Source organism: Nestor notabilis, unplaced genomic scaffold, assembly GCF_000696875.1.
Source record: "Nestor notabilis isolate BGI_N333 unplaced genomic scaffold, ASM69687v1 scaffold5637, whole genome shotgun sequence".
NCBI classification, from domain to species: Eukaryota; Metazoa; Chordata; class Aves; order Psittaciformes; family Psittacidae; genus Nestor; species Nestor notabilis.
Genome location: NW_009937691.1, coordinates 1 through 17,208, shown reverse-complemented (window position 1 = coordinate 17,208; position 17,208 = coordinate 1). Strand labels below are relative to the sequence as shown.

Genomic DNA, 17,208 nt, shown 5'->3' with positions numbered 1-17,208 from the left:
GGGGGGCCCCGCCCCCCCGCCCGCGGAGCCGAGCCGGGAGCAGGAGCCCTCGGACACCCTTGGCTGGGGGACGTATGGCAAGGAGGGGTTCAGGAGATTAACCCCAGCCTTTGCCGTCGCCTTGTGTCGTGTGCGCTCAGGTGAAGTGCAGCCCCCTGTCCCCAGCCCCACGGTCTGCTCGCAGCCATGCTCCACTCTCCGCTGAAAACAGCGTTGGCATATGAGTGTTTCCAAGACCAGGCCAGCTCTACGCTGGCTCTGCCCTCGGACCACAAGCTGAAAACTAAGGGCACGGGCAAACAGCGGGTCCAAGAGCAAGTGATGATGACGGTGAAGAGGCAGAAGCAAAAGTCATCCGTGTCGTCGAGCGTGGGACACTCCAACCGAGGTAAAACCCCACTGTGCTCTGGACAGCAAGGGGCTCCCCTCTGGGGACAGAGCAGATGCTATGGGGTGCTTCTATGGGGTTTTGTTTGCGAGGGACAGACTGGTTTGCATTTCTCACAGGTTATCCAGGGGATGCTGAGGTCTTTTGCACTGGATGGAAGGGTTAGAGCTGGATGCGTTGACTCCCTCCCAGTGGAGCTCACCTCCCAGGAGTGCTGCGCTGCTCCGCATCCTGGAGGCACTTGGACATTTCAGGGTGGTGCTATTCAATAGTTGCCCCCTGGCTCTAAAGGAGGATCTGCAGATCCTTCCTCTGCAAATGCCCCCGTGGTTGGAATCCTCCACCAGCCCCATCCCCTCCCATGGATGGTCAAAGCCACCCACTGTGCTATGGGGCCAGGAGCTGGCCACGAGCAGGGGCTCAGCTGTCTCCTGAGCATTGGGCAGCTCCGCCTGCGCCCAGGACACTGACCTGAGCTTGGGATTTGCCTCTGAAGCTCCCAGCGCATGTCCCATTTGTAGAGCGAGAAGTGTGGGAGCCTCCAGGACACCCCGGTGTGAGTGGTAGGAAGGAGATGAGTTAGGAGGAGCGTTGTCCTTTTCTTACTACAGCGGCTTGCATTTTGGTTCAGTTGGAACATTTCCATTTTGCAGATGGGTTGAAAGGGGTGTCAGGGTGCGGGCAGCCAGTCCACCTCTGTGCACTGAGTCTGTGCCTTTGAAGACGAGTAGTCTTCTGAGTCCTGGAGCCGGGTTTCCTGCAGGAACACCTTCCTCTTGGGGTCAAGGCTTGGCAGATTGTTTTCTTTGCTGTCCTTGTGCCCACAGAAAGCAGACTGGGAGGTAAACCCCAGCTTTTCCCATCCCGGAGCTGCAAACCCAGAGGGCTGTGACAGCCACAGTGCAAAACCTCCCGGCTCTTGGAGGTGCTTTTCCCAGCAGCTGCAGTGAGCTCACTGCCCTGGCTCAGTTCACAGGGAAGAGGAATTCCCAAGGCTTTGGGGGACAGGGGGGTGCTGTGGCTGGGACCGAACCGTTCAGCCACATCTGGAGTGGGCAGCATGTAGAGGGGTGTTTGCTGGGATGCTGGGTGAGCTGGGCCAGTCTCTGCCACCTCTTTTGGGGACTATGGCTTGCCCCACAGCTATTCCAAGCTGGATCATGAGGCTGAATCCAGTGCTGATGAAGTGGAATGGTGCAGACACACGTTCTGAGCTGGTTTACCAAGAGAAGTGGGGGCAGCACTAGGCTGCGGTTGAGGTGGTGCTGCCCTTGGAGCCATCCTGGCTGTGTGCATTGCAATTCTTACAATGGAGGGAATAGAGCAGCTTCACAGTGGGTGACGTGGATGCAGCGACACTGCCAGGAACAAATCCCTGCTTTCTCTTTATTTGTGTGCTTGTGGACGTAGACTCCCAGGGGTACGTGGGGGACAGGGCAAGGAGAACTTTCTCCTGCCACCAAAATGGAAGATGCAAATCTCCTCCTGCCTCAGGAGGGTTTATTGCTTGAGGTGCTGTGGTGCCAGACCTGACAAAATAAACTACAAACCAGGATGAGATGAGAGGCTCTGGATGGGGACTGGGCTACTGCCTTTCCAGCAGAGGGGTATTTCCAGGGGAAGCAGGCAGAGAGATGTCTCCCACTGCTGCCCATAACACGAAGGAAGGGAGGCAAAGGGGGATTGTTCCTCTTGGAGACAATCCCAGGTGAAACCTCTGGGAAAGGGGAAAACCCAAAGAGGCGAATTCTTAAGCTGCCCATCTCGGCTCGAGGCTGAAGGTAAATCCCTCCTCCAGACACTGCTGGAAATGCCTGGGAATGGGAATTGCGTGGAAACGTGCAGCTCTGGTTTCTGTGTCCCAGGGAAGCTGAGTCACATCCAGCTCCCAGGAACTGCCTCCAAACATGGGGCTGAGGCCGCCTCATTCCCACCGCGGGGAGGTTGGTCGGTGGGAAGGTCCTGGTGGCTGCACTCGGTGCATTCCCGGATAGAATCCCAAAGCAGCTGCCATTTATTCTCAGTGTTTTCTCCTGGGCTGAAGCCTGAGTGGGTCAACTTTCAGGTATAGCTGCTGGTACAGAGGTTAGCTGAGCAGACCTAATAAGAAGCACTAATGTCTCCTACCAACAGGCTACATGGGGCTGTAGCCAACTGTGGATGTGTTTGTCCAAATGCTCTTCCAGTCCCAGCTACCCGCATCCCTCCATGATTTCTCAGAGATGCTCCTCAAAGGCAGCACAAGCTGGGGAATTCACAAAGCCCCTTGAAGAATGTTCAGGTCCTTTGTTCCCCCTGCACCCAGGCAGTTTCCTGCATGTGTCTGCTCAGGTGCTGGTCCACATCCAGCCGCCTGTTGCTGCATTTTGATCTGTGGATTGGGCAGGAACTGAAGCATAACGCAGAGCTTCCCTCAGCTTCAGGGACATGTGTGCTTCTCTGTGTAGGGTGGGAGCATGGATATGGACCCCTCCTGCATGTAGCAGGGATGGGCACTGTTGTATCCCATAACTGGAGTTTCTTTAGAGGGTCGACAGACGTTCCCACAATGTCCTGTTAATTGATGGATACATAAAATTACTTGGTTATTTGGAGCCCACCAGATCAAGGTGATGTGGCCACTCTCTGATGATCTGGTGTCACTCAATACGTGGCAGAAGCCACAGCAGGGAAGGTGATCTATCTGGGCTCAAACTGGTGTGCACTGGGCTGGGGCAGTGAGCAGAAACCAGCCACAAGCAGCATAATCCTGCACCCACAGCGGGGCCTTTTCTCAGCAGAGCAGCTATGGGTGTTCTCAAGGATGGGTGCAGAGTTTTGGGTCTGTGGAGTCTGCCATCCTTGGGTTTGGGTCTTTGGCCTCTGTCCTAGGGTGTATCTGCCCTTCTCACCATGAGAATAGCTCACTGGATGGCTCCCTCTGAATTTGTGAGTCATGCAAATTTCCAGGGAAAATGAATTCCAGTGGCAAGAGACAAGGCCAGGCCAAGCTGAAAAAGCTCCTCACAGCCAACAGCACTAGTCTGCAAAGTCCTCTGGCTAAAGAGGAGTTTTGCCAATAACTCATCACTGGCTGGGAGGGTATATCAGGGAGAAAAGACCTGAGGAAACCCAACCAGGGTCCATCATATCCAACTGCCTCACAGCTGAGCTATGATTTAGATGTTTGTTATGCTGGCATGGCTGAGAGGGGAGAAATCCCACCTAGCTCTAGTAGGATCCCACTTAGCTCTAAGGCAGGGTCGTTACTCTGATATGAAGAGGAGATTTGGGGGATAGTAAGCGTTTTAAAGACTTCTGGCTTGAGATGGTTTAGCGAAAGCCATCCACTGTTCCGTAAACCTTAGATTATCGGTATAGAAACAATACTAAACCCCTTTAGCTCATAGGCCAGAAGGCAGAAACGAAGTTGGGTCATTCCTGCAAGAATCTCAGCTTCTGGAACTTCACTGACACTTCTCACCTGTGAGGCATCCAGGCTTTGCTTTGTGTCTCCCACAGGCCTTCTTCTCTTACTATGCCTTTTCTATGTTTAATCATCTTTACTGTTTTAAAGCCGTGCATAGTTTATTATTTAACTTGTTTAGCCTGCACTACCAGTGACTGGTTCTTGTCTTGCCTTTCCCTGTCATAGATTAATATTTATTAATGTGCATCCATTTCCACAATGCTCCCTGTTAGCTCTATGTGTCCTCTGAAGTCTTACACTGTCATGCTGGGAAAATGGCATTTAATTCTTCTCCTTGCCATCAGTCTCTTAGCTTCAAGGGGTGTAAAGCTGCCTTTGAAGAAAGTAAATAACTCATCAAGGACAGGCATATTGGGTTAGATGGAAGTGTCAGTTTGCTCTTCAATGATCGATAACAGCTATAGGGAGGAGGAGGAGGTCAAGGCTCACAGTGAGCAAGTGCCACATCTTGCAATCCTGCCCCGTTGTAGTTAGTTTTTACCCTCATGAACTGTCCCACTGAAGTTCAATGAGAGTTTAAACTGATCAGGTTTGGAAGGAAATGCCTTGGGTGAATGACAGTTTGGGGGGATTGGGAGAGAGGGGTCACATCAACAGCCCAGCCAATACCTGAGCAGCCCTCGGCAGTGTCTTCTGTCCACAAGCATGGTCATTGGGAGGCTGTGCTTCATCTGGGTGATTCTCATCCATGTCTTTTCTGCCTCTGTCCTACCTGTTATCTACTACTAATACAGTGGTTTTAATTGTCTCTGCGTTTGTCCAAGGTCATTTCAGAACCTGAACTTCTTGGATGACAACAAATGGGGCTCAGGGACATAGCTACAAAAAAGCACCACAGAGGCCTCTCCCCCAAATAGCATTTCCACAAATGCTTTGTTCAGGAGATAGTCTGTTTTTATCCAGATTCTCAGGACCTGTGAGCAGTTTGTATGGTTTTTACCCTTGAGGTGGTTGAAAAGAAGAATATCCTTCCTTGCCCCAAGGGCTGGTGATACACCTTCAAGGTGGCTCTCAAGATGAACCAGGCAGAGAAGTGTCTAACGTTGCAGGGCTAAACAAATAATGATGTTTTCTTAGCTAACTCCATCAGAAAATCCCCAGGTTCCTCTTGGCCTTCAGACTGAGCTCTCCAAGCAATAAACCACAGTTGTGTGGTAGCAGGAGAAGCACCTTCTCCAGCCAGCAAAGCGGCTTCAAAATGCCTTGAACATTTGAGGTTATGTATAATTATGTATTTATAAGCTCTCATATACAAGTTCTTGGAGGTGAAGGCAACTCTTCAACCACTGAAGAACATAAACTTGCATGAACCGCCTGCTCTCTTGAGCAATGTAGCAGTGAATTCATACAAGAAATGTGCCTAAACTGGCTTATTTTTGGTGTCTCCTTACTCAACCCCAAAATCTTGAGTGCAGTGCATGGCAAGAATGGATCCTGAAAGGAAAAGCATGGTCCCCAGGGACGACTGGTCAGATTAACCTGTGATTCATGTCCAGAAACCCTTACTTCCAATTTGCTGTCAGGAAAGTGCTCCCAAGCGCTCCCACCTGCAGTTCCATGATGTTCCTACAGAACAAGAGGTTGACTGTAAGAAGGAATACCCAGAAACTGTTACCACGAGATTGTCTTATCTTTGTGCTCAGAACTATGGCTATTGGTTAATTCTGTCTCCTGATGAATCACTTGGCCCAAACTTATCATTTCAAGCCCTGTCTTGCTTCTGCTGAAGCCCAGCAGTAATGTCCTGGTCTGGAGTTCCCAGGAAATGTCAGGGTGGTGAGGGAAGCACAAGCTGAAGGGCACAGCTGAATTGTATCTCCAGTTGCATGTCAATGGCCATTTCCTTGCCCTATCAGCAAGTTCTGTGCAACTTAAGATATATGAAGATATCTATCATTAAGATATATGAAAATCTGTATCTTAATATGAAGATATATCTTGATAGATCTCTCAGGGCTGGAGAGATATTAACAGGGAACAATGCCCACCACGTCTTTAGACTAAGGGCAACAAGATCCTGTGGTTTTCTGCACAAGTATATGTCTGTGAAACTACTCTGCTGTTGGTTATTCTGCATGCAGTGGTGTTCTTCAGACACTGCTGTCCATGCAGCCTTGCTCTTCTCTTGTTGACAATAGAAAGCAAATCTCATTATTTGTACCACATCTGCAGGAATCATCTTCCTGAGAAAATGCAAGAATTTTTAGCCACAAACCAAATCACCATAACAGGTTCTGGATGCCCCAGGCCAGGCAATAAACTAGATTTATTCCAAGGATCAGTGGCTGTAGAAGACCTGAGTGGCTTCAGGGCCTTTGTGGTCGAGCTTATCCAGTTTATCTAAGAGATGAGTCTTATCAAACAATCAGAGAGATTAGGATATTTCTGACATTACCCACCAGTTTAGGTGCATAACTTAAGACAGGTACATCCTGATTTTGTACTTCGTTAGACATTCAGAGCTTCCCCTGGAAGTTAATTGGAGTGTAGGGTTTGCACTTCCTCATAACGGGACTTGGGATGCCACAATTATTGAGCACTTCTGAAAACGAAACTTAAATGACCTTAAACTCTTTTGGACCATCTGAAAGGGGTGAAGGGAATTCTAGCATGGGAAGAGAATGACTCACTTCACTTTTTTCTTCTAGTGATGAATGTAGCACTGAGTAAAATACTTTCAGGAGGTATCCAAGGATTGCATTTCCAAAGCACTGGTGAGAGACAGCTGGAAGAGCTTTTAGTAGGGCTGGGATAGGTAAATCCAAACACTGAATAAAGCACTGAGAAATAGCGCAAATGGCTCCCAATCCAAGGTATCTGCATCTTTACAGAACATGTCTGAGATCTGGTCTCACGTATCTCCCCAGCACCTCAAAGACAATGAAGGACCTTAATACATTTTCAGAAGAAGAAAGTACAAGTACACAGAGTGATCTTTCAGAGACTGGAGATTGAAATTTAAGGCAGTGAAATTAGAGGTTTTTTAGTGTTTGACTATTTCAGATCCCCAGATGTTAAATAGACTTGACCATCATTTACCCGTCGTGTTAGTTATTTACTATTTATTGAGCCTTGCTCAGGTTGCTTGTGCTGATGTGGTTGTTTGTTAGTATTCAGACCAGGAAACCCAGGCTGGTGAAAGGCTCTGGGGTGGGTTTTGCCTTCAGAGAAGAGGCAGATTTTATTTACCTCCAAGTCAGAATAAGGGAAGAATGTTCCCGGTTCAGACCTTCCAGGATGTGTAGCACAAACTATCATCCAGTTCCTTTCATATAGCAAAGACCTAAGACGTTGGGCCATTCTCTGACCTTGTCCACTGTAGATCTTATGGCACTCGGTCGTTTGTGCTGAAGACCTTAGGCTGTTGCTTGTGGTCTGAGGACTGGAATTTCCAAGAGCTCATTTGAAATAAACATCATCTATGAGTTGTCTGTGATGGCAATGGTGCAACTTACTGTTTCCTGTGTTCCTGTTAAGGTTTCTACCTCTGTTATCTTCAGGAGCTAAACCCACTGGTGCAAAGAGCGCTGTGCTCTGAAGGAGTGCCTGCTGGGACTGCTTTCTCCTGCTGACCATGCTTTTTTCACTTACAGGTTCCATGTATGATGGTTTAGCTGATGGTTATGGCTATGGGACATCCCGGGGCAGCTATTACACCAAAACCCAAACAGGAAACAGCAACTGGGGATATCCGGTAAGATACTCTTTTATCTGGGAACTGTGGCATACTCTTGAGGTAACCTGTGCAGAAAGCACCCTCTAGCCAGAACAATCATGTAGCAGGGTCACAGCACTTCAGAAGCTTGCCTGAGAGAGATTATGCATGGCTATGTCTGTCTTAGTAATTCAGTGCAATGGAAGAGGATGATTGAGGACCCTATATATATGTTGTATGTGATTGAGGATTTTAGTGTGGACAAGGTCTAGTTTGGTTTTGTGGATTAATATCCACATGGCACAAGAGGTTTGAAGCTTTCTGTAGGGTCAGTCATGGGTTCAGAGTCTTACAACTCAGTTCAAGTTTGGAGCACATCCATTGCCCACCTGCAAGAGTGTCTATTTCTGTTTCCATGTACCAAAATTCCTATGTGACTGACACCAATGTGGTTGAGTAGTGATGATCAGGGGATTTGCATTACAACTGTGTTGCTATTCCCAATTGCAAAGCCAGTGCAGACCCTTTGCAGATATTCTCTGAGCTTGGAAAAGAGGTGGTCCACTACTCCCATAGTGATTCCGAAGAAAATATTGCAGATTGCCAGAAAAAGCACAGGGGATATTGCACTTGTCTTTGTGCAGTCTTGAGTTTATACAGCCCACAGAGGTCCTGGTCTTGTCCTTGGTGACAGACTCCTGTTACAGTGGAATAACTCCAAACCACTCCAAAGTCTACTAGGAAACTTGTGCTGGTGTTGCTTCTCCACCTCGGACCTGTATTCTGTTCTTCCTTGGTTTTCATTAGCTATAAAGTAGAAAGAAGCAATGCACAGATCTGGGATTTGAATATGGGTAGAAGAAAGGGCTTCCTTCAACAACTCTGGGGCTGTAAAGCAGCTTCCTGTCAACCATCAAAGGGTTGAACCAGGAAGAGTGCTTACGTTCGATTTGAGCGCATAGAGGGTTGAAGCTGCTCCTGGTAGTTGCCAGGTTCTCTGCCTATTCACAGCATTCTTCAGCTTCCAAAAGATTTATATGTTGTCTTTCCTGATGGCCTTGGTGTAGCATGCTTGCTTCAGTGCAGTGACATTGCTTGCTAGGTTTGCATCACTGGATTTGCTGCCTGCTGCATGTTCAGTAGGAAAGACTCGGAGCATTGGCTTTGGAAACTTCTATTTACAGGCTGCCTGATGACTTGTTTCAGTGTCCTTTGCTGAGCTGGTTAAAACCAGACAGTGGTGTTTCTGCCCAGTGTAAGACCAAAAGGGTGCCTATGATGGGTCAGAGCAGAGGTCCAGCCAGCCACGTGTCCTGTCTCCATCACTAAGGCAGAGCTGGGCCACTTCAGAATGGTCTAAGCATGGCAAACAGAGTGGTTTTGTGGCCAGAGAGTTGCAACCAAGAGACCTCCTGAGCTAGAAGTGGAGACTCTGAGCTTCATAAGTCGAATGATTGTCCCTGCCCATGGTACGGGGGTAGGAACTGGATGGATTTAAGGTCCTTTCCATCCCAAACCATTCTATGATTCTGTGATTATGATGTTTTGGTTCAATGATACATTGCTGTTTTTCTATATTGTAATTCCTGAATGGAGTTTATTATGCTTTGTCCAAGCAAAACTGCTCTGACCCAACCATTCCAGAAGTTTCTAGGTGTTGGGGGTTTATTGTTAGAAAGGAAGCTAAGCCCTAGCTCTGCATTTGCCCCTCCAGCTCATGCTCATGCTGGCAAGGTGGTACTGCAGCTAGTGTTGCTGATGTGAGGATTATTGCTTAATTTTGTTCACTCCTGATCTTCTCCCCAATCATTACAACAGAGGCACAAATGGAGGTGGTTAGAAATGCCACTGGCTGCTGGGGGTTTCAGTCCAGCAATGTCGGTGTTCTGGGGAACAGCTTGCAAGATGATTATGAAGATCAGGGCCTCTGTTAGACACTATGGACACAGCAATTCAGTCACTCCTGGTTCACCAGGGACTTACGTAGCTCATGGCTTTTAACTGAAGGGTTCTTCTGCATTTGCCATTGAGGGAAGGTCTTTCTCCAAACCTAAGTGTCTCACAAGCCTTTCATCCTAGAAATTTCTGGTAAAGGTATTCAGGACCTGGGTTACTTTAGAAAAAGGGACTGGGGCTTGTGAAGGATTCACAGTAAAAAGTGTCTTACCTAACTGTGTCTATCTGAAAATCAGCCATTTAGTCTTAACAAGTAGTCTAGACTCCTCCCATAGCCAACAAAGAGAGAGGTACGAGGAGGTGATTCATCTCCTCTATCTTGGAGATCTGTCAGGTCAGGATGAATCAGCCCCTCTGGATGCCTATCTCCTTCCACTGGTAGCTGGATCAGAGCAGTCACCTAACAGGTAGATGGCTGCAGTTAGGGGCGATGAGTCCCAAGTGCCATTGGCACATTGGAACATATAACCTCAAGCCTAAATCTGCTTAACAAGCTTAACAGACATCATACTCCCCAACCACACTGAGGAACCTCCTCCATTTTGCTTCTTCCAGAAGAGTATTACAGGTTTACACACATCCACGACCAACCTCCAGCTTGGGTTAACATGAACTTTTGTCTACAGACCTGTTTGAAGTCTGTGCAGGTTCCTGGGTTGTAAGACATGGAAACAAAGATAAAGCAAATCAGTGTTTGAAGAGGACATTGCTGCTCTTCTTTCCAGCTGGAGCTGGCGCTGTCAATGTTTCTGAGGAGTCGCAAAGTCCTTTGAGATACACAAGCAAATTCATATATTTCAGGGAAATGACCCAGTATAGTGTTCAGAAAAATTACTTTTAGTACTTCTGGAGTCAAAAAGGTGTGACAGACAATCCATATCCATGTTGCTGCTCCATAGCATTGCAACTTAGACACTGCTCTTAGACTGCCTTAATCTAAAGCATTGCCTTAGATGGTGACTGAGTGTCAGAAGGTATCCTGTCTCACCCACAGCTCTTAAAGACTAGTATTCCTGACTTCCTCCTTTTGATTTGTTTTGTGTCTTCTTGGAAATCTCAAGCTTTTTGCTTTGGAGTTTTCTTCCCAACCTTATGATACTAATGTTCAAATATTAGAGCAAATGAAATGATAGCTCTGGAGGGAGCTGAGCTCTCTCTGGCTCAGTCAGCACTTCTGACTGAAGTCTCTGATTTACAAAGACTACTTTGTGTTTATTCCTCTTGCGGGGTTTCATCATCTCTATAACTAAGCATTGCAATGAGTTGTTATCAGTGTAGGTAACACTGAAAGCAGTGGGACCACTCCAGGAACAGGCTCTCTGAGGGCAGCAGGTTTGCACTTGGCTGCAGTGTTTCCTTGGTTCATGTGTCAGGGGTTGGCTCAGCCTTCAGGCATGAAGTGCCCAGTCCCATCTGCACAGTGACCACAGTGAGAATCAGTAATGGGGACATGAGCGACTGCAAAGCTCTCTGTGTTGGGTGCTGTTGAACCCAGAAGACCCTTAGAGACATTTGTCACCCTACTGATGATGTGAGTTATGACCAGTTGCCAAAGCCATCCAACTACAGGAGCTGGCTATGCCACCTCCTGATGTAAGGCCTGAACAGTGCCTGAGGTCCCACAGTAGGTACAGTGTGACCACAGTTTACACTGGCAAACCCGAGGGAGGTTTAAGAAATCTAAACTGGACACCTAGAGCGTTGCAGTCATGGCAGAAGTCTCAGCGTGAACTGTATCCTTGACTCTGACACCTCAACGCCACCCCAAAAATGGGATTTCTTCAGCACTGGGCTCAGAGCCATGGTCACAGTCTGATGGCCTTGGGTTGCAGCAAGTGTGCTGTTCACCCCAAGTGCAGGCGCAGCCAAATCCCACCTGCTGGAAACTACTGGAATGGCTGGAACCCCAAGGGAAGGCAGTATGTGGAGCCAGGATGTACGCCACCAGCAAAGGCCTTCTGAGGCTTAATTCCCACCTGCAGCAATACTGGACCTTCAAAACGCATTTAGTCCAAACCCCCTGCAATGAGCAGGGACATCTTCATCTAGATCTAGACCAGAACCACATTCAGCCTGGCCTTGAATGTCTCAAAGGTTGGTGCATCCACCACCTCTCTGGGCAACCTGGGCCAGTGTTTTACCACCCTCATTGTAAGGAATTCTTTCCTCACATCCAGCCTGAATCTCCCTCTTTTAGTTTAAAACCATCACCCCTCATCCTGTCACAACGGGACCTGCTAAAATGTCCCTCCCCATCTTTCTTATAGGTCCCTTTAAGAACTGAAAGGCCACAATAAGTTCCCCCTGGGGTCTTTTCTTCTCGAGGCTGAACAACCCCAACTCTCTCAGTCTTTCCTCACAGGAGAGGTGCTCCATCCATCTGATCATTCCTGTGGCCCTTCTCTGGACCTTATCCAACAGTTCCATGTTTTTCCTGTACTGAGGACTGCAGAGCTGGACACAGTACTCAAGGTGTCTGATGTCTCCAGGCTTGTCTGATGCTGTCCTTATTAAAGCAGTTAGAACTGAGTTGGATCCTGGCACATAAAAGCCAGGGGTCAGTGGCTAGTAGGCTACCAGTGCTCACCACTGCGTTCCTCAGCCATCGCTGCTGGTGTCTTGGGCTCTTCTGCACTGGCCACCCAGCTTGGTTTCTGTTTAGTGCCGTTATGGCACTAATGAAAAACACACTTCGGTGATCCCTCTGCACTAGAAACCTTATGTAGATCCTTAAACAAATGTCCTCTATGGGAGAAAGTTGCAGAGCTTTCTCTCCCAAATGCATTATCTGCACGAGAGGTGTTCTCCACGAGAAGGAAACGCTCCTTGCCATCCCTCGCTGACTTTGCCTCTGTGGACAAAGATGTCTCATCATCAGTGGGAGCTTGTTCCATAAGGATTCCAGGAGAAAATTCGTCATTTGCTGAGATGACACATTCAAGTTTAAAAGAATCTCCAAAACAGAATGGTTTGGGCAATCTTATCAAAGACAACAGAGATTTATAGTTGTTGCACATCACTGCTTGGTAAGACCCTCACCTCCGTGTGAGGTTTTGCAAGAGGGTTTATGCTTTAGAGTAACAAGTTGGACATTACCTTCCCTGACCAGAACAAGCTGAACCATCCTGACCTAAATCTCAGCTGCATCAAGAACCTGATGAAAAAGCATAGGGCAAAGCAGGACCCGGGAGAGGTGGGAAAGAGCAGTTCAGAAATAGATAAACAATATATTTGCTGGTTTTGCAATTTTTCTGCCTGCAATGGAGTGCGTAGCAGGCAGCAGCTACGGCATTTCGCAAGCAGCATCAAGAGTTCTCCCCACCCATCACTCAGGGTGGGACGCTGTCATGTTGCATTGCCTGTGCTTTGCCCTCCAGCCTGGGAGAAACCTGCTCCTGACGTGTTTATACGGAGTCCTTTACTTCTCTCTGTCTGCTGCTCTAGAAACAAACAAATTGCAAGGGGAAAAATGAGAGCCAGGTAATGAACTGATCGCGTCCTTAGATGCACAAGTCAGAAACACCCAGTTATCTGGGAGAGCCTCCGACGTGGAAAGGCAGCACTGAGATTGGAGTGCGATTGTCGGGGCTTCCAGAGAAAACTTGCCTCTGTGCTTCTGCTTCTCTGGAAAGCAGGAGGAGGAGAGGGGCTTTTCCTGTTAAACTGAAGGTTCTATGGAAGAAAAAGCCAGGAAAGGGCTCACTGTCATGGTTGGGATAATGCCATTTTGACTTTCTCTCTAGCACCAGTCTTATTCCAGTTGAAAGAAGAGGTTAAAGATGTTTCTTTGTATTTATCTGTCTTGTGTGACTCTTGGATATTCCAGTTAATGTTCCTAAAGTGGTCCCATACTGCAGGCTGAGAACTGGGGATCCACAAAATCTTGTTAATTTAAAGGCAGTTTTTTGCTGCTGCCAGGGGAGGAAAGCCCTTACTCCTTGGGTCTGATAAGAGCACCTTTGTGCTATCAGCACTCATCTTTGCTGGCTTTCCTCCTGGTGCCTCCTCTCCTTGTTTTCATATGAATGAATGGCTCCCAAGGCTTGGCCTCAATCATACAGACTCATTTCACAGCAGGGAGGAGAAGTTCAGGGTAAAATTCAGGATGTTGGCATTGCCTGGCTGCACGTGAGCATCCTCCTGCATCCTATGAGTGCAGAACACTGCCAGTGTGTGATGGTCTCTGGCTGAAAGAAGAGACCTACCAAGTTGCCCCGACTTCTTGGGTCCCACAGGGAGAAGTCTTGGTTCTTGTGGAAATGGTTTCCAGATCTGCAGTGCAGAGGGAATTGCTGCTTTCTGTCTCCACCCTGCTTTGAGGGACTTCCTTGTCTTTTCCAGCATTGCTGCGCACTCCTAAAGGGAGGAGGTGTGGACCTGGCCCACCTGCCCCATGCAAACACCCCCGAGCAGTGGGCAGACGCAATAGAGGGTGTTAGGAAATCTGGGTGGTTTATGAGGTTTGAAGGCGAGAGATTGATTATTTCCTTTCACTAACGCTGTTCTGCATAGGGAGAGCTCCCTCCACACATAGTGGCATCAGCAAAAGTTATGAGATTGTTGTCAGGTGGCTCCTTAAACCACAGACTATGTAATAGCATCACCTTCACCTTCAGACATGTCACCTCATCTCCAGACAGCAGAGTGCCTCACTTCTCCCTTGCTATGCGTCCTATCTCACTGATCGCTGCATCCAGCAGACAGACAACAACATGGGGAACTCCATTCCCTTGGCCACGTTTGCTCCAGAGTTAGACATGGAGGTCTCTGACTTAGGTTGGTGAACATCTGAGATGGGGACACAGGTTTTAGTCTGAGAAAGCAGCTCTTAAGGCACAGACACGGCGCTTTGCCGAGATCAAGGAGCGATCAGGTCAGCTACATCCATGCAAGAGTTCATAGAGGCTATTTGGGAAGCAGCTCTGAAATCCACTGAAGCTGGCAGGAGGCTCCTCATCGATTTGGAGGCTTTGGATCAGGCTCCTGCTGCAAAGAGGAATTCTAAGATACCAATTAGGTCCGTGCCACTTGAAAGAGATTAAAATGGGCTCAGCCAAGCATCTGGTAGAATCAGCAATAAAAGTCATGCACTGACTTTGGTAATGAGCTTCACATCACACGGGAACTATTTTCCCATGAGTTTGCAAAAGGCTTCCCCGCCCTGCCAGGACCTGCACTGACTTGCTGCTCAGGGCTCCCTGTGTTGCAGAAAGGTGTCTTTCCAAACAGGCAGTTGCTTTGCTTCCCCCATCTCAGGGCTGGCAAGGAAGATGACAGTGCTACGCACCGCCATAAAACACGGCAGGAAATAGAGAATTGATAATTCTCTATCTGTAAACACAGACAGCCTCACACCTTCCCTCACCCGCTCTGCTGGCGGAGAGCCCATGCGAGTACACTGCAGAGCGAACAATAGCTTTAGATAAATAACAAGTTGGCTCTTCCATGGTGAGTTGAATTGGTTTCAGCAAATGCCCAGGGGCTCCGTGGCTCTGCCAAGCTTCTGACAGCCCTGCAGAATAATCCCAGCTTATACTGACTCATAAAGGAAAAGGACAGGGCTCACATCTAACAGGCTGCTGCTCCCTCCTCCAGCCCACAGTGAGTCCTGGGAGTGGGTTCCCTGCTCCAGAGAGCAGCAAAGTCCACCCTGCACCCTCCTGCTTGTCCCATCCCTCATTGTCCCGAGGGACTCTGAACCCAGGAAAATAAACTAATTAATAATGAGGATGATGTCACCCTTAGAAGGACATACTCTTCTGCAGTGGGGTAGACCATGACTTCATGAGAGGTCTCTTCGCTGTTGTTGCATGCGTGCTGCACCCAAAGCAAAACCAGGATGGAAGAGAACCTCTGTGCGTGGCCATCCTGGAAATTCCAGTGGGTTTGCCTGGGTGCCAGGGAACCCCCCGAGACCCATCACATTTACCCATCTGCCTCATCCTTGCTCTTCTCATCGCATGCAAATTCTTCCCCCAAGTCCCCGGGAGCTCTGCCGTATGCACCAAACCTGTTACCTGCTGCGCTGCAGTACCAACAGGTTTTTAATGTGTCCTCTGGAGTAAATGCAAAGAGAATTTGCTCCTCTTTTCTCCCCTTCCAGCAATTCACCTGTTTAGATGCAAACCTGCAGAATGAAAGTATGAAAACTACTTCAGACTGGTGCTCAAATGGCAGAGCAATCTGGGTACCAGCACAGCTGGACTAAAGGGTTTCTTCTTCCCCGGATGGCATGCCTGCAAGGTGACCCTTTGAAAGGTCTTCAGACCTGTGCAGCTCTCTGAGATGCAGCAGGGAGGATTCGCCACATTCCTGAAGATCAGTGTGTTAATGGAAATACTGGGCTTAATTAATTAACATAATAACAATTCTGCAGAGTGCTGGAGACAGGAATGATGCTGAGTGTGCTCAGCGCTGGGATGAAGCTGTAGCAGAGCAGCGGGAGTCTGGGTGAGCCTGCAGAGGACACCAATGGCTCTGTCATGTGCTGTTTCTAGGTTAGGAGGTATGGATGTTTCCCAGTGGCATGAACTGTTGCACCAGGCACAGGCCATCGTTTCCATGAAAGTAGTAATATGCCAGTGCTGACTACTTTTCTCCCATCCCAAGGGATCCTTGAGTGGCTTTTACATGACTGTTCGCTGTATGTCTTGGAGATCTGCTGAGGGGGATGCAATGGAAAGAGCTCAAAATCATGGGGCAAACAGCACTAAAATAGCTCAATTTTTTCCCTTTCTGGAGTACACACCTTAGGGACTTGCTTTTCACTCAAATATCACCCTACAGGCTTCCAGGTGACAGAAGGTTTAGTATTGCAAAAGAATGCAGGATTCAGTCGTGGGGTACGTGGGGCAATTCTGGGTGGCTTTTGGTGAAGCGGTGAAGATACTTTGAACTGACAGCAGGCAGCTAAAGCTGTTTTCTCACTGGATTAATTGCAGTTGGGGTTTGTTACTGACTGGTTTAGTCATCTCAATATTTCCCATTGTTCTCTGAACATCCCATTACATGAGCTGATACCAGGCACCTTGTAACTCATAAGCAGATATTCATTGTCTCCACTTGTTGCTTGGCACAATGAGATTCAACAATCCCTTCTTAGTGATTTTTCACTCCCTTTATTCCCTTCCTAAGGAACTTATAGATGGAAAGGGAACAAAATAGCATGAAGAAATTAAAACCAAATGCAGGCAGCACTGGAAGGTCAGAATGAGACTTCATTCATTGTGATAGCAAGAGATGTGATGTGAGACCCTCTAATTACAGATTGAGTTAGACCCCATGTGTTGGAAATGGCTTTAACCTGCCAGAGGGGAGACTGAGATGAGCTCTGAGGCAGAAGCTCTTCCCTGGGAGGGTGCTGAGGAGCTGGCACAGGGTGCCCAGAGGAGCTGTGGCTGCCCCATCCCTGGCAGTGTTCAAGGCCAGGTTGGACACAGGGGCTTGGAGCAACCTGCTCTAGTGGAAGGTGTCCCTGCCCGGGGTTGGAGCTGGAGGAGCTTTAAGGTCCGTTCCAACCCAAACCTGTCCATGATTCTATGATTCTATAAAACAAGGCATTTTGTTTATTGCCAGCATCATGTTTGAGCTTTTGATTCTGTTTTGAAGCTCCTGGATGCCATTTCCTGATTGCTGAGTAACCCCAGGTTTCAAGGGAGATTTTGACACCTTTGCAAGGGTTGTTCTCCTGTAACTCTTATAAATTTAACTCTTATATATTAATAATAATTATATAATAAT

At 48.1% G+C, this 17,208-nt stretch overlaps 1 protein-coding gene across 1 annotated transcript in view; it reads left to right on the top strand.

The window, feature by feature from the left end:
- Positions 1-7,551, top strand: part of LOC104409148 (immunoglobulin-like and fibronectin type III domain-containing protein 1) — a gene marked incomplete at both ends in the record, with an annotated part of 44,193 nt that extends 36,642 nt beyond the window's left edge. Inside the window, 2 exons of the mRNA XM_010018944.1 lie at positions 212-388; positions 7,451-7,551. Of these exons, the coding sequence (XP_010017246.1) occupies positions 212-388; positions 7,451-7,551 (278 nt within the window). The remainder of the gene's footprint in view (positions 1-211; positions 389-7,450) is intronic.
- Between the last annotated feature and the right edge of the window lie 9,657 nt (positions 7,552-17,208).